Here is a 22,507-nt window from a genome sequence, read left to right as displayed (position 1 = left end):
TTGCTATATGGATCTATTGACCACGGTCCACGATGGACGCACAGCTCAAATTCCCAACCAACGCGGCTCCGTACCCGTCCTCTATTAATTTGAATGTGTTTACAGTTTACAGAAATTGTTAGAGCCGAGCTAAGAATGCGAAAAGTATGAACGACACATATGGTCCAATATTTGTGCGTACACGTTTTGGACGGATCTTATAGGCCGCTTTACCTTGCATACCTTTCACCAGGAAACAATTAGATCATTTGTTTTCATAAATAAAAAAAAATACAACATCAAGTAATTCCTGGTTTGATCTAGAAGGAAGTGGCAGGTTCGTCACATTTACAATTATTTTCAAAACGTTCGCTTATAACCCACACATGGTTAATTAAGTCATTTTAAAATGCTGAACTCACCGCAATAGTTTCAGGAGTTTTAACAGTCAGACATTTCACATTAAATTGAAACTCCAGTTTCTTCCGTTGTATCTGTTATAGTGGATATGGGGCCAATAAATCCCTCCCATCGCTGGAATATAATTTCGCGAACGAACGGCTCTTTTTGAACGGATCTTTTTGGTGAACGTCGGCAACCGAATCGCATCGGTGAAAGAGCCGATCATTTGGCTCCCTGATTTGCATACTGCTAGTACTGCTTTTTCCCTCCTGCTACTGCTTTTTGAGCACAAAATAACTTTTTTCTGCAGAGAAGTTACAAAATAATTATCTAAGGAGGGTGAATATTCAGGGCAGAAACAACAACTACGGGGGAGAATACGTCAATCTAGTCCAGATTTCTTTGCAGGCCATCTAATTTGGCCCCAGGTAAACGTTTATTTGAATTCAATTTAGCTATTTTTTGTGGTTGTAGGTCGATTCTTAAGCATTTTCAACGAAGAACCGTTTGGCCTACACCGAAAAGACTCGGAATGCCCATCACTAGTATTGTATGCACAGTTAAGTTTCGTTTCTGTCATTCTGGGCGTCAGCATGAGGGCATCATCATATGATACTGTGCAGAATGACTCTAGTATAAACAAACAGTTGATAAATAATACGAATAAGACTAGAGAATTCTTCCATAATCTCTGCTATAGAGCCTCGATTATATCCGTTATCACATAACACATTTTACTGGTCAAACGTTATGACAGACAAATCATGCAAACGTCTGGGAAATAGCAGATAACTATCACATGATGATTCATCATCCATTTCGTTACCTGTTGATGATTTGGCACCAGTCCCCTGCTCCTCTTCGGATGAACCAGAAAATCAAAAATGTTTGAACGTGCCATGAAGGGTTTATTGATCCAGTGAAATTCATTCTGAAGCATAATTTTTTTACCAGGCTAGATTTTTCAAAGACGTGTGAAGGGTATGATATCAGATCTCAGGTGATATATTTTACTACAATTGTAAACAATACATATGTAAATTATTAAATGTCACAAATGTAAATAAAAACATAAGGTATCACCAACTTTATTATAGTTTATCAGACTTTATATGCAAGCCACAACAGCTGACCTTGTATCAAAGGTGAGCTATTGTTGATTTATTCACATAGAGTCGTATGTGCAGAGACTGTGTGTATGTAAGCATAATGGACTGGTGGACCCATCTTAGACAAAGATAATTAAACAGTAGTTGGCACGATGTCAAGGTTACTTAAGGCGACAACCAACCAAGTCAAGCACCAGCATAATGGGATTGTGTCCTAGCATAACCCCACTGAAGCTTAGCAGCATTATCCCAGCATTATCCCTGTATAATACTGTATAGGGAAACCTGGCACGGGTAACCTAGGCCTGCCTATATGCTGCTAGAAGGGCAAGTGTGTCTGGTAATACATTCAGGCTATGTCAGCATTTGATACCTCTACATCACATGCCAAATTTCACATCATAATCCTTCTTATTTGCATAAAACTAGTTCTGTCACATTGACTCTAACTCACTGCAAACTAACTACAGCATTCTGTCGTGGAGTCATCTTGTTACTCAATGTAGTCCCCTACAGTGGTACTTACTCAACAGTCACAAGTGAGTGACTCTCAGAAATAAACAGACTGTGTGGGAGATTTCAGTAGCTCGGAAATGAAACTGAAGCGAGAACGAAAGCCACTCTTCAAGCAAATTAAACATATGTGTCGTAACCTAATTCATTTCCTGACCTACAGCAACGTGAATACTGAACTTTATTGAACTGAGGCCTAAATGTGACTATGCTCCATTTTATACACTCAATTGATTAACTTTACAAGTTTGATTGAAGACAGCTACACAAACTGACAATGGGTGTCACTATACATGATGAATGGCCAGGTTAGTGTGTTTGCCTGTAGATTGTGCTGAATATGGTATATTATCCCGTTTCACGAGGTCTGAGCAAGCCTCTAGCACAGGGGCAACTTTTAGCGTGGCTCTGCTCCCATGTCATAAAGTACCTTATGCAATAGAATTAGGGATTGTGTTATGACCTCAAGCTCATTTTTCAAGATAATGACAGTTTGGAAATATGTGGAACAAATTCACTCACAGTACAGTACAGATGCAGTGTAGACATTGACTTCCTATGAGAATTGAACATTACCTATTGTTTTGAATCGACTCACAGCCTTTCTCTCTGACATAGGCGCAGACACACCCTTCTGAAAAGGTGTGCATGAACACACATAAAACTAGCATCTGTACAAAATCCCCAACATCCCCAACACAGAAACAAACAGTAAAGATGTACACACACACACCAGCTCTTCTCGCCTGCCCCATGTGCCAAAACAATCAAATATTTCACCATATGCCACACTTTTACAGTAGCTTTTTAGGTCTGACACACAGACAGATTTTCCAAGCATTTACACTAGTGCAAAAATTCATAATTATTTTAAACAAAAGGTTAAAAAAAAAGGTCAGAGAAATAACTTTTCAATTGTTATCATGTTGTTCCTTTGTATGAACTCACAGGTGCAGTCTTAACACAGGTACAAAGGTTTAGTAAATCTGACCTTTGACCTACTGTGAATCGCATTTCAAAATGTTTGTCGTTTAAAAAAAAAAATACACACAGAGATGAGAAACAATCTGTGTAAATTATTAGCTTGTGAAACCAGTGCATACTGAACAATGCAAGAGCCTTTGAGACATTGACATTTTAAAAAGTAGCATTTCCTCCAACCAAAACCCATCAGTTGAGAATCTCTTGACAAAACTGTAGAAAATGTTTTCAACCACAGAGGTCAGCTTGGAGCTCTTTGTTTCTACGGACCTCAGCGGCATGGATTTCCTGTGATGAAACAAAGTGAAAATTAGAGAAGATGTGCTATAAAATACTGCAATAGAAGGTCATTTACATAGTCACCACCATTGTTCTCTATTCTCTTTTTATTTCCATATTTTAAACAGAAATTTAGTCGCAGGAAGTAGGGGTGTTGAGGGTACTGCAGTAAAAAAATATATATATAAAAAAATCCACCAAATTAGTGAACTAGGCTTTTATTACTCCTGTATGAGTGGAGAGAAATACTCCTCAGCGCCCTTCTTTCCTTTGTTCTTCTAACACTGGTTAGAGTTTCAACATCAACTGCCATCAAACAAAAGTGAAGAATGGAGGGATCTGATTGTTTCTGCATTCAGCAATGCTAAATTGTTTCCTTGCCAATTTAAGTTACAGACTGGTCATCCATTTACAGACTGGCGTTCAGGCTAATAATTTCATGCTAATGCATATCCTCCTGTTGCCAGAAAGGCGGCTAGGTCATCACACTCCTCCAGTAAGTATTCACAATGCCCATGTCTATGGCCTTAGTTCTCCTTGTTTTTTCATTACAGTAGACCCCTAAACAAAAGATCACCTCCAATCCTGTTTTGGATACTCTACTCTCTACCCACAAAACACTTTTTCTAAGTTAGGCCATAGCTTTGATTGACAGTCAGTGGGTGTCTTACCTTCTCCCGGAGCCGCTGCTTCAGCGCATTCAGCTGGGCCTCGCGGTTCTCTTTGTTGACCTCCATCTTGTAGTTAAGCTTCTCTTCGGCCATCTTGCTGAAGTTGTTGTTCTCCTCCAGGGCCTTGTGGAGCACCTGTCGCTCGTGCTCCCGCTTCTCAGCTAGCTGCTTCAGCACCAGGGCCTCCTGAGACTGCAGAGAGAGACGAGGGAGAGAGATGGTGAGGGAGAGAAGGAGACAATGATAGTGAAGAGGGAGAAAGAGAGAGGGGCGAGAGGAAAGGGGATAGATGATGAGAGAGATTGTGAAGAGTGAGAAGAATCGAAGGGTGAGAAGAGATGTTGACCCATTCTCTGTCATGCTCTCCATTTACCTTCCTCCTCTCCTCCGCAGCTTCCAGCCTCTTCTGGAGCTCGTCCGGGGAGAGGTCCTTCTTGGGAGCAGAAAGCAGGGGCTGGGGCCTGTCCGGAGAGAGGTCAGCAGGGGCCTTCAGGATGATCTCGAAGGCCTGGCCGGATGCCCGCTTGTTCAGGGACTTCACCTCCATGTCTGTGGAGAACAGCAGGTATTAGGGCAGTAAGGCTGTGGCGGCCAGGACTCAGAATTACTGGCCTGTTTGTACACATTGCTATGGTACTAACACACATCAGCTTAAAGAGAGAAAGAGAGAAAGAGTGAAAGACAGACAGACAGAGAAGGGGAGGACAGACAGACAGACAGACAGGAGAGAGAGACAGGAGAGAGAGACAGACAGGAGAGAGACAGACAGGAGAGAGAGAGAGAGAGAAGTGGAGAGAGACAGACCATAGAGAGATCATACAGAATTTATATAATCTCTATGGGGCACGGACAAACACAGAGCTCTTCACTACTAACCTCCATATTGGTAGAGGCTGTTGGGGTGTGGTTGTGAGTAGAAGCAGGAGCAGATCAGAGACAGCATGGACATCTCTTTGATCTTGTCGGAGTAGGCTGAAAAACAGGGAGACGAGAAAAGACATCCACGGTTATCCTTACATCTACATTTAAATTGGCATATGTAATTTATTGTGAATGCCACAGTAATTTAGCATTTGCTAAACTGGCTGATATCGTCATATGACTAGATAATGTATGCGTGAACAGTCTAATGGTAAAATGGTGAATCAAGGCTGTACTGTACAGTGCATTCGGAAAATATTCAGATCCCTTAACTTTTTACACATTTGGTTACGCCTTATTCAAAAATGTATTAACAATTTTTTTCCCCTCATCAATCTGCACACAATACTCCATAATGACAAAGCTAAACAAACAAAAAAAACACCTTATTTACATAAGTATTCAGACCCTTTGCTATGAGACTCGAAATTGAGCTCAGGTGCATCCTGTTTCCACTGATCATCCTTGAGATGTTTCTAGAACTTGATTGGAGTCCACCTGTGGTAAATTGATTTGACATGATTTGGAAAGGCACACACCTGTCTATATAAGGTCCCACAGTTGACAGTGCATGTCAGAGCAAAATTAAGCCATGAGGTTGAAGGAATTGTCCGTAGAGCTCCGTCACAGGATTGTATCGAGGCACAGATCTGGGGAAGGGTACAAAAAAATGTCTGCAGCATTGAAGGTCCTTAAAAACACAGTGGCCTCCATCATTCTTAAATGGAAGAAGTGTGGAACCATCAAGACTCTTCCTAGAGCTGGCCGCCGGGCCAAACTGAGCAATCGGGGTGAAGGGCCTTGGTCGGGGAGGTGATCAAGAAAACAATGGTCACTCTGACAGAGCTCCAGAGTCCCTTTGTGGAGATAGAACCTTCCAGAATGAGAAACAAGATTGAACTCTTTGGCCTGAATGCCAAGCATCATGTCTGGAGGAAACCTGGCACCATCCCTATGGTGAAGCATGGTGGTGGCAGCATCATGCTGTGGTGATGTTTTTCAGCGGCAGGGATTGTGAGACTAATCAGGATCGACTGGAAGACTAATCAGGATCGACTGGGAGAAACTCCTCAAATACAGGTGTGCCAAGCTTGTAGCGTCATACTCAAAAAGACTTGAGGCTGTAATCGCTGCCAAAGGTGCTTCAACCAAGTAAAGGGCCTGAATACTTATGTAAATGTGATATTTCCTTTTGTAATTCATCATAAATTAGCAAACATTTCTAAAAACCTGTTTTTGCTCTGTTATTTTGGGGTATTGTGTGTAGATTGATGAGGACATTTTTTTAAATAAAGTTTAGAATAAGGCTTTAACGTAACAAAATGTGGAAAAAGTAAATGGGTCTGATTACTTACCGAATGCTGTATATGCCAGGAGGTATTTCATTCATTTAAATTATTTATTTTTTTACCCGACTTCCAGTAACGTGAAGTATTCTCAATTATTCATACATATACTTTTATCTCTGGTTTTAACTCCACCCACTGGGACTGTGATGTGTGTGTGTGTGTGTGATCGTGTGTGTGTGTGATCGTGTGTGTGTGTGCAGGTGGGTTAGGTTCCCTCCACTCTAAATGGAAATGGATGAAGCTTGCCAGAAAAAAACGTTCAGCCAAATTACTAGGGAGGCCGTCAGTCAACTTACTAAGGAGGCCGTGCAGACAAGTTACTAAGGAGGCCGTTCAGTCAACTTACTAAGGAGGCCGTTCAGTCAACTTACTAAGGAGGCCGTGCAGACAAGTTACTAAGGAGGCCGTTCAGTCAACTTACTAAGGAGGCCTTTCAGTCAAGTTACTGGGAGCACTGCCACAAAAACAGCCCAAGCTGCCAGTAGCATCTCCACTGAACCCTGTGCCTCGTGTAAATAATATATAATTATAATAAGTGTTTATTCACAACCGCAGAGAATTATATTTTGTTTCACCTCTTGACACCTCTTGCACACACACACACACACACACACAATATCATACGCACTATATACACACACACACACACACACAATATCATACACACTATACACACTATACACACACACACACACACACACACACACACACACACACACACAATATCATACGCACTATATACACACACACACACACAATATCATACACACACACACACACACACACACACACAATAACATAACGCACTATACACACACATACACATGCATTTAGTACTGTAGATACAGTATGTGGTAGTGGTGGAGTAGGGGCCGGAGGGCACACAGTGTGTTGTGAAATCTGTGAATGTAATGTTTTTAAAATTGTATAAAACTGCCTTAATGTTGCTGGACCGGAGGAAGGGTAGCTGATGCCTTGGCAACATCTAATGGGGTTCCACAATAAATACAAATATACATCTTGATGTTCAAGTAAACGTATTGATTCAGCTTTGGGAATGACGCTAACCATGTTGACATTTGGAGTCAGCGGTTGGTTCTGCTCCATTGTCGTCGACAGTAAGTGACAATAGAACTGGTTCATGCTGAAAAAATACTTCCAACCAACTCAACAATGAACATAAAGTAAGTTGTTCAGGCTTTAGTCAACTCCCTTGTCATTTTCATGCCAAATCATGTTTGGGCAGCGATGAAGGATTTGACTGAGGCAGAAACAAACTGGCGCACAGGCTACAAGTTCAATGACGTTAAAGTAATACTTGTATGCCGCAAACCTCCTACTCCCTCTCGACTCACTGTGCTTTGGCTCATGTAATATTTATATAGTGTAGATGAGCAGAAGGGCCCTCACGAAACGCATGTGCCAGGCTTCCCATGTTAGCAAGGATAGCCTCAACACAACTGAACTTGGCTAGGTTCATCAAGTTCATTTGTCTTTGTAGCAGCGACTTTTACTATCACAGCGACTTTTAGTATCACAAGCTCTTTCAACAGGGGTTTAAGTTACTAGTTTTAGTTGGGGTCACTTAGAAATGTCCTTGTTTTTAGAAGAAAAGCAAATTTTTTGTCCATAATTTTATTTAATTTTATTTTATTTCACCTTTATTTAACCAGGTAGGCTAGTTGAGAACAAGTTCTCATTTGCAACTGCCACCTGGCCAAGATAAAGCATAGCAGTGTGAACAGACAACACAGAGTTACACATGGAGTAAACAATTAACAAGTCAATAACACAGTAGAAAAAAAAGAGAGTCTATATACATTGTGTGCAAAATAACATCAAATTGATTAGAAATACAGTGTAGACATTATTAATGTTGTAAATGACTATTGTAGCTGGAAACGGCTGATTTTTTATGGAATATCTACATAGGCGTACATAGGTCCATTATCAGCAACCATCACTCCTGTGTTCCAAGGGCATGTTGTGTTAGCTAATCCAGGTTTATCATTTTAAAAGGCTAATTGATTGTTAGAAAACCCTTTTGTAATTATGTTTAAACAGCTGAAAATTGTTGTTCGGATTAAAGAGGCAATACAATTGGCCTTTTTTAGACTAGTTGAGTATCTGGAGCATCAGCATTTGTGAGTTTGATTACAGGCTCAAAATGGCCAGAAACAAGGAACTGAAACTCGTCAGTCTATTCTTGTTCTGAAAAATGAAGGCTATTCCATGCGAGAAATTGAAACTGAAGATCTCGTACAACGCTGTGTACAGTCGAGAATGACACAAATATTAATTTTCACAAAGTCTGAAGCCTCAGTTTGTATGATGACAATTTGCATAAACTCCAGAATGTTATGAAGAGTGATCAGATGAATTGCAATTAATTGCAAAGTCCCTCTTTGCCATGAAAATGAACTGAATCCCCCCCAAAAAATTCCACTGCATTTCAGCCCTGCCACAAAAGGACCAGCTGACATCATATCAGTGATTCTCTCATTAACACAGGTGTGAGTGTTGACAAGGATAAGGCTGGAGATCACTCTGTCATGCTGATTGAGTTCGAATAACAGACTGGAAGCTTCAAAAAGAGTGTAGTGCTTGGAATCATTGTTATTCCTCTGTCAAGCATGGTTACCTGCAAGGAAACACGAGCCGTCATCATTGCTTTGCACAAAAAGAGCTTCACAGGCAAGGATATTGCTGCCAGTAAGATTGCACCTAAATCAACCATTTATCGGATCATCAAGAACTTCAAGGAGAGGTTCAATTGTTGTGAAGAAGGCTTCAGGGCGCCCAAGAAAGTCCAGCAAGCGCCAGGACCTTCTCCTAAAGTTGATTCAGCTGCGGGATCGGGGCAACACCAGTACAGAGCTTGCTCAGGAATGGCAGCAGGCAGGTGTGAGTGCATCTGCACGCACAGTGAGGCGAAGACTTTTGGAGGATGGCCTGGTGTCAAGAAGGAAAGGAAAGAAGCCACTTCTCTCCAGGAAAAACATCAGGGACAGACTGATATTCTGCAAAAGGTACAGGGATAGGACTGCTGAGGACTGGGGTAATGTAATTTTCTCTGATGAATCCCATTTCCGATTGTTTGGGGCATCTGGAAAAAAGCTTGTCCGGAGAAGACAAGGTGAGCGCTACCATCAGAACTGTGTCATGCCAACAGTAAAGCATCCTGAGACCATTCATGTGTGGGGTTGCTTCTCAGCCAAGGGAGTGGGCTCACTCACAGTTTTGCCTAAGAACACAGCCATGAATAAAGAATGGTACCAACACATCCTCCGAGAGAAACTTCTCCCAACCATCCAGGAACAGTTTGGTGATGAACAATGCCTTTTCCAGCATGATGGAGCACCTTTCCATAAGGCAAAAGTGATAACTAAGTGGCTCGGGGAATAAAGCATAGATATTTTAGGTCCATGGCCAGGAAACTCCCCAGACCTTTAATCCCATTGAGAACTTGTGGTCAATCTTCAAGAGGCGGGTGGACAAACAAAACCCACATATTCTGACAAACTCCAAGCATTGATTATGCAAGAATGGGCTGCCATCAGTGGCCCAGAAGTTAATTGACAGCATGTCAGGGCTGATTGCAGAGGTCTTGAAAAAGAAGGGTCAACACTGCAAATATTGACTCTTTGCATCAACTTCATGTAATTGTCAATAAAAGCCATTGACACTTATGAAATACTTGTAATTATACTTCAGTATTCCATAGTAACATCTAACAAAAATATCTAAAGACACATGTCATTCTCAAAACTTTTGGCCACAACTGTACTACTCCCTTCACAGAACAACGCAACTTGTGAATTAACACAATAATAATTTTAACAATGTAAAATGGCTGACTAGAATAAAAAAAAGAACTGTATGATTCTTCAAAAGGATCCACAAAGAACCTATCAGATTGAGAAAGGTCTGTTATATAACCTGGGGCGGCAGCGTAGCCTAGTGGTTAGAGCGTTGGACTAGTAACCAAAAGGTTGCAAGTTTGAATCCCCGAGCTGAATCTGTCATTCTGCCCCTGAACAAGGCAGTTAACCCACTGTTCCTAGGCCGTGATTGAAAATAAACAATTTGTTCTTAACTGACTTGCCTAGGTAAATAAAGGTATAAAAAAACATTCTCTATAAAGGTTCTATAAAGAACTCAAAAAAGTGTTCTATATAGCCCCAATCAGGGTTGTAACCATAGTAGAACCCATTTTTGGTGCTTAATAAAATCTTATTTAATGGTTCATTATAGAACCTTAGGAAAGTTTTACATTTTTTTGTAGCACCATACAGGTTCCATTTAGAACCTTATGAGCATGGTTCTTTATAGAGCTTTTTAAAAAGGGTTCTATATAGCACCAAAAAAAGGTTAAACAATGTTTATAAGCCAAATAACCCCTATCTGGTACTGTTTAGAACCATTATTTTTGTGTATACAACACAGTGTTAGATCTGGACATACTGGTAGGCCCACAACTGACACAAACGTTAGCTTTTCTCTGAAATGAGTCATGACGCTGTATGAACAGAAATCACCCCAGTAGAGTATGAACAGCACATCTTATCTGAATGTACAACAAACACTATGCTAATGAAACCAGCTTCTAGCGTTTATATCACCTTTATAGAGGTAATTGTTATGCATGTGTATTACTCATTTCCTCTCCCCAAAATATCACTTTATCCAAATGAATCATATCTAAACAACATCTAAACAATCTAAAATACCGCAAAGATCCAGTCATTGTGTTGGTATGTAGCCTGCCTTGGGAGGGGGAAGCCACAGAGATTTCCTCATATCAAAATAATGTTGTGAAAATATGCAGAGTGCATCCTCATTGTTTGACTTTTTTGTTGTTGTTAGGTGTTGGACACAGTCAGGCAGCAGTCATAGAGAAATGTTAGGATGACACAATGAACCTTATAATCAAATCCAGGCAGGTGTTATCTAGCAGGAGTCCAAAGGAACAGTCTTCCTGCTTTAAGAAACCGTATACTTAGATGAATGTACTTTTTTATCATTGAATGCATGTTCGTAAATTCTCACAGACACCCCAGGTAATTTAATAGAGGCGGATGTAATCAGACAATGGCACACACAGGCACCGTTTCCCGGGCGACACAGTATGTGGGTCAGTGGGTTCGTGCTGTGCCGAGTTGAAAGCATTGTCACTGCGGGTAGATGTCTGATGGGCGTGGGCGGCAGCAAGGCACTCTGGAAATCGCAGTCTTAGCTAGGCAGAGTGCAAACCCAACCCAACCCTCCCTTTCTCTCCACTCACTGCAGCAGGAGTACTCAAATCAGCAGCTCAGAGACGGGAGGGTGTGTGTGTGCATTCGAGTGAGTGAGAGAGCTAGAGCGAGAGAGAGGGAGAGCGAGAGAGAGAGCTAGATAGAGAGAGAGTGGAGGGGTAGCTTGTGTGTCTGTGAGTTCAGTGCTCCTAAAAATTTCTACAATCACAGTGTGCTGCCAAGATGGCATCTCTGGCTGCTAGGCAGGGAACAGGTTCTCTATATCAGCTAGAGGAGGCCATGTCTGAAGCAGCAGGCATAGACAGAACACCCTGAGGCTGTGGTCTACCTCTAGTACTGTGCCCCAACAATAACACCTGGCTATCGGGCTATTCAAGGGCCTCTTTTCACTGACGAATCTATTTATCAGTTTCTTTATTCTGATTCGTCATTCATTATTCAAATCATACCACATACAAGTCAAATCAAATCAAATGTTATTTGTCACATGCGCCGAATACAACAGGTATCACCTTACAGTGAAATGCAAGAAAAAAATAACAATAGGGAGGCTTTATACAGGGGGTGCCGGTACAGAGTCAATGTGCTGGGCCACCGGTTAGTTGAGGTAATTGAGGTAATATGTACATGTAGGTAGAGTTAAAGTGACTATGCATAGATAATAAACTGAGAATAGCAGTAGTGTGTCAAGTATTGTCATTACATGGTTCATTTATTTATTTATTTATTTTATTTTACCTTTTATTTAACTAGGCAAGTCAGTTAAGAACAAATTCTTATTTTCAATGACGGCCTAGGAACAGTGGGTTAACTGCCTGTTCAGGGGCAGAACGGCAGATTTGTACCTTGTCAGCTCGGGGATTTGAACTTGCAACCTTTCGGTTACTAGTCCAACGCTCTCCCAAGTACTACTTGAATTAAGAACTGTATATATATATATATATATGTGTGTACTCTCTGTCCATGGCCACTATTCAAACAATCCACACTGTGCTCTAATCTAACCCTAACTCAAATCCTGCTTTGGGCCCCAAATAGCTTGAGCCGTCCGTGAAAATGCAGACTTTTCTATGTTTGTTGACGTTTCAGGGTGTTTCTCACAACAATTCTCAATGGGCAATGCACTGTAGTTAACAAATGAAAGTGCGTGGGACAAGAGAGCGGGATAAAGTCCCAAAAGGACCTTGGACAACAATTGTTCAACTCAAGGTGGGATCAACCCTAGACACAACATTCAATCATCATCAATACATACATAAAGCTATTTAGATATACAAATCAAATCAAATTTTATTTGTCACATACACATGGTTAACAGATGTTAATGCGAGTGTAGCGAAATGCTTGTGCTTCTAGTTCCGACCATGCAGTAATATCTAACAAGTAATCTAACCTAACAATTTCACAACAACTACCTTATACACACAAGTGTAAAGGAATGAATAAGAATATGGACATAAAAATATATGAATGAGTGATGGCAGAACGGCATAGGCAAGATGCAGTAGATGGTATAGAGTACAGTATATACATATGAGATGAGCAATGTAGGGTATGTAAATGTTATATAAAGTGGCATTGTTTGAAGTGGCTAGTGATACATTTATTACATCAAGATGGCAAGATGCATTACAGCTAATGGCCTAGTGATGTAATAACAGTGGAGCAGATTGCTAGTTTTATGTTCCTTGCTTACATCACGGATAAAGGGCATCCTCACAGGCACCATCATCAATTATTGACACGCTCGGCTGAGTACGATGCACATTAGACCCACTCAGGAAAAGATGTGTATATGTGTTTGCTTGTGCGTGTGTGTGTGTGTGTTAGGGTTAATTTTAGGGTTAGAAGCTAGGGTTAGGAGCTAGGGTTAGGAGCTAGGATTAATTTTAGGGTCAGGAGCTAGGGTTAAGTTTAGGGTCAGGAGCTAGGGTTAGGAGCTAGGATTAATTTTAGGGTCAGGAGCTAGGGTTAGGAGCTAGGATTAATTTTAAGGACAGGAGCTAGTGTTAGGAGCTAGGATTAATTTTAAGGTCAGGAGCTAGGGTTAGGAGCTAGGATTAATTTTAAGGACAGGAGCTAGTGTTAGGAGCTAGGATTAATTTTAGGATTAGGGTGTTCTTGCATGTGTGCATGCATACGTGTGGAGAGGGGGTAGCATGCACAAAAATTCTAGAATTGTACCCTAGAATACCAGAGGGCAGCTTCTGACAGGACCAAATGTTCAGTACCTCCACAGAGATGGATCATGGTTTTATCTTCTGTCACGATCGTCGTAAGAAGCGGACCAAAGCGCAGCGTGGTGTGAATGCATCATTTTAATGGATGACGAAAACACAAAGTAAACTGAACAAAACAATAAATGAACAATGACCGTGAAGCTATATACCAAATGTGCTGACACAAGCAACTAACATAGACAATCACCCACAACGACAAAACAGGCTACCTAAATATTGTTCCCAATCAGAGACAATGACTAACACCTGCCTCTGATTGAGAACCATATCAGGCCAAAAACAGAAACAGACAAACTAGACATACAACATAGAATGCCCACTCAGATCACACCCTGACCAAACAAAACATATAAACATACAAAGCAAACTATGGTCAGGGCGTGACAGTACCCCCCCCCCCCCCCCATAGGGGGAGGGTCTGGGTGGGCATCTGTTCGCGGGGGTCCTCTGGCGCTGGACGTGGACCCCACTCCACCATAGTCTTAGTCTGCTTCTGTGGCCTCCTAGGCCTCTTTAAAGCAGCGACCCTCGCCACCGACATTGGACTGGGGACCCTAGACATGGGTCCCGAATGGACGGGGGATTCCGGCAGCGCCTGGCTGACTGGCGGCTCTGGCAGTTCCTGGCTGGCTGGCGGCTCTGGCAGCTCCTGGCTGGCTGGCGGCTCTGGCAGCTCCTGGCTGGCTGGCGGCTCTGGCAGCTCCTGGCTGGCTGACGGCTCTGGCAGCTCCTGGTTGGCTGACGGCTCTGGCAGCTCCTGGCTGGCTGATGGCTCAGGACAGACTGGCGGCTCTAGTAGCGCTGGACAGACGGGAGACTCTAGCAGCGCTGGACAGACGGGAGACTCTAGCAGCGCTGGACAGACGGGAGACTCTAGCAGCGCTGGACAGACGGGAGACTCTAGCAGCGCTGGACAGACGGGAGACTCTAGCAGCGCTGGACAGACGGGAGACTCTAGCAGCGCTGGACAGACGGGAGACTCTAGCAACGCTGGACAGACGGGAGCACCTGTAGGCAGAAGACGGAGAGACAGCCTGGTGCGGGGGGCTGCCACCGTTAGGGCTGGTGCGTGGAGGTGGCACTGGATAGACCGGACCATGCACTGGAGCTCTTGAGCACCGAGCCTGCCCAACCTTACCTGGTTGCATGCTCCCGGTAGCCAGGCCAGTGCGGCGAGGTGGAATAGCCAGCACTGGCCTGGGCTGTGCTGGCGAACCGGGGACACCATGCACAAGGCTGGCCCAAGGAGACGCACTGGAGACCAGATGCGTAGAGCCAGCTCCATGGCACCTGGCTCGATGCCCACTCTAGCCCGGCCGATACGAGGAGCTGGAATGTACCGCACCAGGCTATGCACCCGCACCGGAGAGCGGTAAGCACGGGGAGTTGGAGCAGGTCTCCTACCTGGCTTCGCCACCCCCCCCAATACATTTTTGGGGCTGCCTCTCGGGCTTCCTACCAAGCCGCCGTGCTGACTCCATTCGCCGGTATCCCTCCTCACACTGCTCCAGGCGGGGTCCAGGACTCTCCCTGGGTTGACCGCCCACCTGTCTATCTCCTCCCAAGTAGTGACACAGTCCAGATCTCGCTCCCATGTCCAGAAATCCTGACATCGCTGCTGCTGCTGCTGCCCGTTACCACGCCGCTTGGTCCTTTTGTGGTGGGTGATTCTGTCACGATCGTCGTAAGAAGCAGACCAAATCGCAGCGTGGTGTGAATGCATCATATATATATATATATACTTTTTTTTTTGTTTGAATTTTACCCCTTTTTCTCCCCAATTTCGTGGTATCCAATTGTTGTAGTAGCTACTATCTTGTCTCATCGCTACAACTCCCGTACGGGCTCGGGAGAGACGAAGGTTGAAAGTCATGCGTCCTCCGATACACAACCCAACCAAGCCGCACTGCTTCTTAATTAACACAGCACGCATCCAACCCGGAAGCCAGCCGCACCAATGCGCCGGAGGAAACACCGTGCACCTGGCCACCTTGGCTAGCGCACACTGCGCCCAGCCCGCCACAGGAGTCGCTGGTGCGCGATGAGACAAGGACACCCCTACCGACCAAGCCCTCCCTAACCTGGGCGACGCTAGGCCAATTGTGCGTTGCCCCACGGACCTCCCGGTCGCGGCCGGTTACGACAGAGCCTGGGCGCGAACCCAGGGACTCTGATGGCACAGCTGGCGCTGCAGTACAGCGCCCTTAACCACTGCGCCACCCGGGAGGCCTAATGCATCATTTTAATGGATGACGAAAACAAGAAGTAAACTGAACAAAACAAGAAATGAACAACAACCGTGAAGCTATATACCAAATGTGCTGACACAAGCAACTAACATAAGACAATCACCCACAACCCACAATGACAAAACAGGCTACCTGAAAATATGGTTCCCAATCAGAGACAATGACTAACACCTGCCTCTGATTGAGAACCATATCAGGCCAAACACAGAAACAGACAAACTAGACATACAACATAGAATGCCAACTCAGATCACACCCTGACCAAACACAACATACAAAGCAAACTATGGTCAGGGCGTGACATCTTCATACATCAGTCCCTGTGGTCAGCTATCTATGAAACGGAGTGGAGAAACATCATGGCTCTATGGCTGAAAAATGACCCCTCTCTAGACAGGTAAAAACCTTGGACTGATACAGCCATATTATTACCTCTGAGCTGTATATTGTATATAAGCTGTATATTGTTACCTCTGTGAGCTCTATTAAAACAAAACTAAGCTGTATATTGTTACCTCTGTGAGCTCTATTAAAACAGAACTAAGCTGTATATATTGTTACCTCTGTGAGCTCTATTAAAACAGAACTAAGCTGTATATATTGTTACCTCTGTGAGCTCTATTAAAACAGAACTAAGCTGTATATATTGTTACCTCTGTGAGCTCTATTAAAACAGAACTAAGCTGTATATATTGTTACCTCTGTGAGCTCTATTAAAACAGAACTAAGCTGTATATATTGTTACCTCTGTGAGCTCTATTAAAACAGAACTAAGCTGTATATATTGTTACCTCTGTGAGCTCTATTAAAACAGATCTGAGCTGCAGAGGACATAGTGGTGAATCATATCCAGCCTCTCAGCCCCAGGCCGAAAACATGTCATTTCACTGCAGATTGCCCATCTGCAGCCTTCACTGTATATTACAAAGAGTGAGAGAGAGAGAGAGAGAGAGACTAAACAGACTACACCTGTCTCTCTCTCTCTCTCTCTCAATGATGAGCTGAGATGCCTATGGATCTATGACATACTGTATATTGTTATGTACCTAATGTGAAAAAAGTGAACGCCTAACGAGACACCTACTGTGTGAGCTGTAAGTCATTATTCCCCGAAAATACTTCAAAATGGCCGCCTTGTATACCAGGTCATTTTCAGGGTGCTGACTAGGTTGACCAGAATTTACCATGACCAGAATTTACTTTTTAGGAGGTTAAGAGAACGTACTCAGCAGGTTAGGAGAATTAACGTAGCAGGTTAGGAGACTGGGGTTAAGGTTAGGAAAAGGGTTAGTGTGTTACACGGAGTGGAACAGAGAAACCCAAGAGCAGACTCAGACGAGGAGACTGGGATGAAGTAACCAAGGTATTTATTGAAACACAGGGGGAAGATGGAGTGCAGGCCAGGGGAAGCTCAGGCGGGTTGCAGGAAACCAGGTTGGCTGAGGCTGGAGGGGGAGGGGTTGGGACAGGGTAAGCAGGTCCGGAGGGGAATCAATATGGGACTGGATACAGGGACCAAAGTAGCGGGGCAGGACTGTAGCGGAGAGGAAAACCGTGTCAGGCAAGGAAAACAGGCACAACAGGATAACAGGATCTAAATAGTAACAAACGGCTAGAAACTTAGACTGACTGAGCAGAGATTACGATCTGGCAGTGTGGAAGTGGCAGGACTAAGTATTTGTAGAGGTCTTGATTATGGAACAGGTTGCAGCTGGTGGGGATCTGCTGTGACTCCAGCACACCTGTCTCCGCCCACACAATCACACACACACAGAGAGAGAGGGAGAGAGTACTGGGGGAGTGGTGGCAGGTCAAGGAGACACAGGATGAGCAGTAGAGGGTGTGGCAGGAGCAGATATAACATAGGGTTTGTATTTGTATTTATTATGGATCTCCATTAGTTCCTGCCAAGGCAGTAGCTGCTCTTCCAGGGGTCCAGTGAAATTAAGGCAGTCATACAATTTTAATTGCATTAGCTAAGCTGCTCTCCTAACCTGCCACGAAAAGTCCCTTCCGGCCGTTGCTGCACTCTATCTAATCACAACCCATTTTCAGGTTGAAAATATAACTGACATATTTCAAGGCCTGTTTAGGAGATTAAGGAAATGTTTCAGTGATTCATTTTCAGAATGTGAACTCTTGTCTTGCTCGACAATCTGGGCATAAATTAGACACATTCACATGCATCTCTTTTCTCCTATAGTCTTTCCTTTTGACTCCCTACTGTGTGATAGAGATGTGTTTAACCAGTAGCATATAACAATCTGTGTGTTTGAGAACAGGTTCAAACCACAAAAGGAGTATCTCTAGCTGAATGATCAGTGCTAGGCCACTAGGGCCATAGGCTATGAGCAAATGCATAATTCACTGGGTTTCTGCAAATAAATGTTTTAGCGATTTTTGGGGATTTACGTTGATCAAACGCTTCAATTTCATAAACGGATACTATGAACGTCCTATTAACAGGATTTAAAATGTATATTTACCATGGTTTTAGCTAAAAGATCACTAATGTGAACGTACAGTATACTAGCCTCGTACAACCACCCTGAAGCTTTGAGAGCGCAGCGGTTAGGATAACACCATACTCCCACAAAATACATTATTGACTGACAGGATATTGTTATGTAAACGGTTACTTGAGACATTCTTTTGACACTGTAACAACAGTAATGACAAGAAAGGATGATAATCCACATTGCCATAAAATGTTTACTACTTTTTCCCGTGCTGTATATATACTTCATCAGTAATACCTGTGCAGAGAACTGTTATTCTTTGATGAAAAAGTGGTGAAATTAGTATGGTTGTTAATCTGCCTGACTTTTAGCTGGATGCATGGGGAATGATGCTTCCAGATCCTATAGCTGTTGTCAATGAGGTGCCTATTGTCTTTTTCCTCAATCAAGCGTGGAGCTAATTATACTGTAGGTCAATGTTCAGACAGAGATGAGACTAATCTGTGTGAACAGATGAATGGAAGGACAAGACCTAAAGAAGCTGCACAGAGCATGGAACACTGAGTTAGCGCTGGTTAATATCCCTCGTGTTAATTCGGTGGCCCATGGGGGTTGCAATAGACCATCAATAGTTAAGGAAAATGTTTGTATTTTAAATATAAGGTTGCAAATTACAATTCATAATAACAGAAATGTTGGATTTAACTTTTAGGGCTGAAAATGTATATGACATCCAACTGAACTGACATCCTATGTACATGTCTAATTGGATGGGGTAATCATGTCAGAGATCACTGCAAATTACCCACATGCCAACTTAAACCATTAGGCCTTTCAAAGACAATTCATACACTAGGGTTAGGGTTAGGGTTAGGGTTAGGGTTAGGGTGCCCCCCCCCCCCCCCTCCCCCCCCCCCCCACACACACACACACACACACACACACACACACACACACACACACACACACACACACAAAAGTGAAATGTCATGATCATGAACGCCATCAAAAGAGGGATTAGCAAATAAAGGTCAGTATCAAACTATATCAAATCAGATGAATTCAATATAATATTTTGTATCCGATACTGTACCATAGTTTTGTCAGAGGTTTACACCCCTGGTGATTCCTATATAATGAACTGTATAGGACCTAGAATTTGAACTGTATAATCTGCTGCGTGCACTGCAAGACACAATGTGAGATTCCTTTTTTCAGATCTGCGTCATCAAGCCGGCATTTTACCAGCAGGCACACCTTGGCTGTGTCACAAATGGCCCCTCAGTTCCCCCTGGGGCCCTAGTCAAAGGTAGTGCATTACATAAGGAATAAGGTACCAATTGAGACGCAGCCCTTGGTATGACTAGATGTAAATCCCTGAGATCTCTAATCACAAATGGAAACCATCTGATCCCCTGAAATAATCCACACAAAGTCATTTTAGAGAAACATACTCAGTTTCAACATACGACCGTTAGAAGCACTCAAATGAAACAAATGCGAAACCTAGATTTTGATGTGGCCAGACATTAGATCAAACAAAACATGCTCTGAAGATCTATTTTACATGTAAAAAAAAAAAAAAAAAGACATATAAAATGAAGAAGCTATTTGAGCAATCAAAATACACCCCAACCATCAGCGCATCTCCCATAACATCTAGATATTCCATCTAAAACATACAACAGAAGGATTTTATCTGATAAATACATACCCCCCCCTTTTATAAACGATAGGTTGTAACATATGCCTTACCTGATACAGTGCTGGACATGGTTGCTGGAGATGGAGGCGAGAGCAGGATGTTGCCTGATAGAGGAGAAGAGAGAATGTGAGCGAGGAGGAGGAGAAGGAGAGACAGAGGGCTGAGTGTATATATCTGCCCACGAGTGGCGCAGTGCACAAGCTTTTCTGCGTGGCTGCGTTAACATTGTGCAGCCGGTTCAGCACTAGGGGCTGCTGCAACCTGCCGGGGTGGGGGGGCACATACCATACCCTGTTCAAAGGCACATACAGTAAATATTTTGTCTTGCCCATTCCCCCACTGAATGGCACACATACACAATCCACGTCTCCTCCGCTTCATCTACAGTGATTTAAGTGGATTTATCTCTGACATGGGGCGACGCACCTGACCAGGTCGCCAGGTGTACGGTGTTTCCTCCGACACATCCGGGTTGGATGTACATTGTGTCAAGAAGCAGTGTGGCTTGGTTGGGTTGTGTTTCGGAGGACGCGTGGCTCTCAACCTTCGCCTCTCCCGAGTCCGTACAGCAGTTGCAGCGATGAGACAAGACTGTAACTACCAATTGGAAACCATGAAATTGGGGAGAAAAAAACGGGTAATAAAAAATAAGATGGGTGACACCTGGAGGGGGGTGGAGACAGTCACAAGTGAAAAGTGAAAAGGTTACTTAGAAAGCCCTTAACCAATGCAGTTTTTAGAAAAATACCTAAAAGAACAAGAAATAAAAGTAACAAATAATTTTAGAGCTGCAGTAAAATAACAATAGCGAGGCTATATACAGGGGCTACTAGTACAGAGTCAATGTGCGGGGGCACCGGTTAATCGAGGTACATGTAGGTAGAGTTATTAGAGTGACAATGTATAGATAATAACATAGAGCAGCAGCAGTGTGAAAGAGGGGGGGGGGGGTCTGGGTAGCCATAGTCTGGGTAGCCATTTGATTAGAGTGTCATGGCTTAGGGGAAGAAGCTGTTTAGAAGCCTCATGGACCTAGATGTGCTCCAATACCGCTTGCTGAAACAAAAGAGTATGTTGGCGCTAGAGCATTTGTATGATTGATGCCAGCAAGCATTTGGCCTCCCTGAATAAAAATATATCAGAGTTAGCCAAACAGGAGAGGCCAGTTTGGATTTGGCTTCACACCAATGAAATCACATTATAAGCAAAACATCATCACTGTCAGAAAAACGTGTCGGACACTCGTCGGATGTGGCAGGGTTTGCAAACTATTACAGACTACAAAGGGAGGCACAGCCGTGAGCTGACCAGTGACGCAAGCCTACCAGACTATTTAAATTACTTCTATGCTCGCTTCGAGGCAAGCAACACTGAAGCATGCATGAGAGTATCAGCTGTTCCAGAAGACTGTGACCACACGCTCCGTAGCCGATGTGAGTAAGATCTTTAAACAGGTCAACATTCACAAGGCCGCAGGGCCAGACGGATTACCAGGATGTGTACTCGAGCATGCGCTGACAAACTGGAAAGTGTCTTCACTGACATTTTCAACCTGTCTGTAATATCAACATGTTTCAAGCAGACCACCATAGTCCCTGTGCCCAAGAACACTAAGGCAACCTGCCTAAATGACTACTGACTCACAGCACTCACGTCTGTAGCCATGAAGTGCTTTGAAAGGCTGGTCATGGCTCACATCAACACCATTATGCCAGAAACCCTAGACCCACTCCAATTTGCATACCGCCCCAACAGATCCACAGATGATGCAATCTCTATTGCACTCCACACTGCCCTTTCCCACCTGGACAAAAGGAACATCTATGTGAGAATGCTATTCATTGACTACAGCTCAGCATTCAACACCATAGTGTCCTCAAAGCTTATAACTAAGTAAAGACCCTGGGACTAAACACCTCCCTCTGCAACTGGATCTTGGACTTCCTGATGGGCCGCCCCCCAGATGGTAAGGGTAGGTAGCAACACATCCGCGACGCTGATCCTCAACACGGGGGCCCCTCAGGGGTGATTGCTCAGTCACCTCCTGTACTCCCTGTACACTCATGACTGCATGGCCAGGCTCGACTCCAACACCATCATTAAGTTTGCCGACAACACAACAGTGGTAAGCCTGATCACCGACAACGATGAGACAGCCAATAGGGAGGAAGTCAGAGACCTGGCCATGTGATGCCAGGATAACAACCTCTCCCTCAACGTGATCAAGACAAAGGAGATGATTGTGGACTACAGGAAAAGGAGGACCGAGCACTCCCCCATTCTCATTAACAGGGCTGTAGTGGAGCAGTTTGAGAGCTTCAAGTTCTTTGGTGTCCACATCCCTAACAAACTAACATGGTCCAAACACATCAAGACAGTTGTGTAGAGGGCACGA

The 22,507-nt window shown here is 43.5% G+C and overlaps 2 protein-coding genes across 3 annotated transcripts in view; both read right to left on the bottom strand.

The window, feature by feature from the left end:
- LOC110528534 (3'-5' exoribonuclease HELZ2) overlaps window positions 1-920 on the bottom strand; it is a 36,636-nt gene extending 35,716 nt beyond the window's left edge. For both annotated transcript variants that reach the window (XR_016497439.1, XM_021610647.3), the window contains exon 1: window positions 402-920. The gene's annotated coding sequence lies outside the window, so the exon portion shown is untranslated. The remainder of the gene's footprint in view (window positions 1-401) is intronic.
- Window positions 921-1,268: 348 nt separating this feature from the next.
- LOC110528535 (stathmin-3) lies at window positions 1,269-20,659 on the bottom strand. The gene is made up of 6 exons (XM_021610648.3): window positions 20,539-20,659; window positions 20,163-20,216; window positions 4,811-4,906; window positions 4,308-4,483; window positions 3,935-4,126; window positions 1,269-3,272 (listed from the first exon to the last, which is right to left on the bottom strand). The coding sequence occupies exons 1-6, from the start codon at window positions 20,594-20,596 to the stop codon at window positions 3,213-3,215; spliced, it is 636 nt and encodes a 211-aa protein (XP_021466323.2). The 5' UTR covers window positions 20,597-20,659; the 3' UTR covers window positions 1,269-3,212.
- Between the last annotated feature and the right edge of the window lie 1,848 nt (window positions 20,660-22,507).

This window comes from Oncorhynchus mykiss, chromosome 7 (assembly GCF_057628025.1).
Source record: "Oncorhynchus mykiss isolate SJ-2025 chromosome 7, ASM5762802v1, whole genome shotgun sequence".
In the NCBI taxonomy this organism is placed as follows: Eukaryota; Metazoa; Chordata; class Actinopteri; order Salmoniformes; family Salmonidae; genus Oncorhynchus; species Oncorhynchus mykiss.
The sequence above is the reverse complement of the archived record's forward strand: the minus strand, read 5'-3'. Positions and strand labels throughout refer to the sequence as shown.

Coding starts and splice junctions, on each gene's coding strand:
- LOC110528535 (XM_021610648.3), bottom strand. CDS start 20,596: ATGTACATCCAACCCGGATGTGTCGGAGGAAACACCGTACACCTGGCG. Junction 20,217..20,538: donor ACACCTGGCGACCTGGTCAG/GTGCGTCGCCCC, acceptor CTCCTCTATCAG/GCAACATCCTGCTCTCGCCT. Junction 4,484..4,810: donor CAGCCTCTACCAATATGGAG/GTTAGTAGTGAA, acceptor TGTTCTCCACAG/ACATGGAGGTGAAGTCCCTG.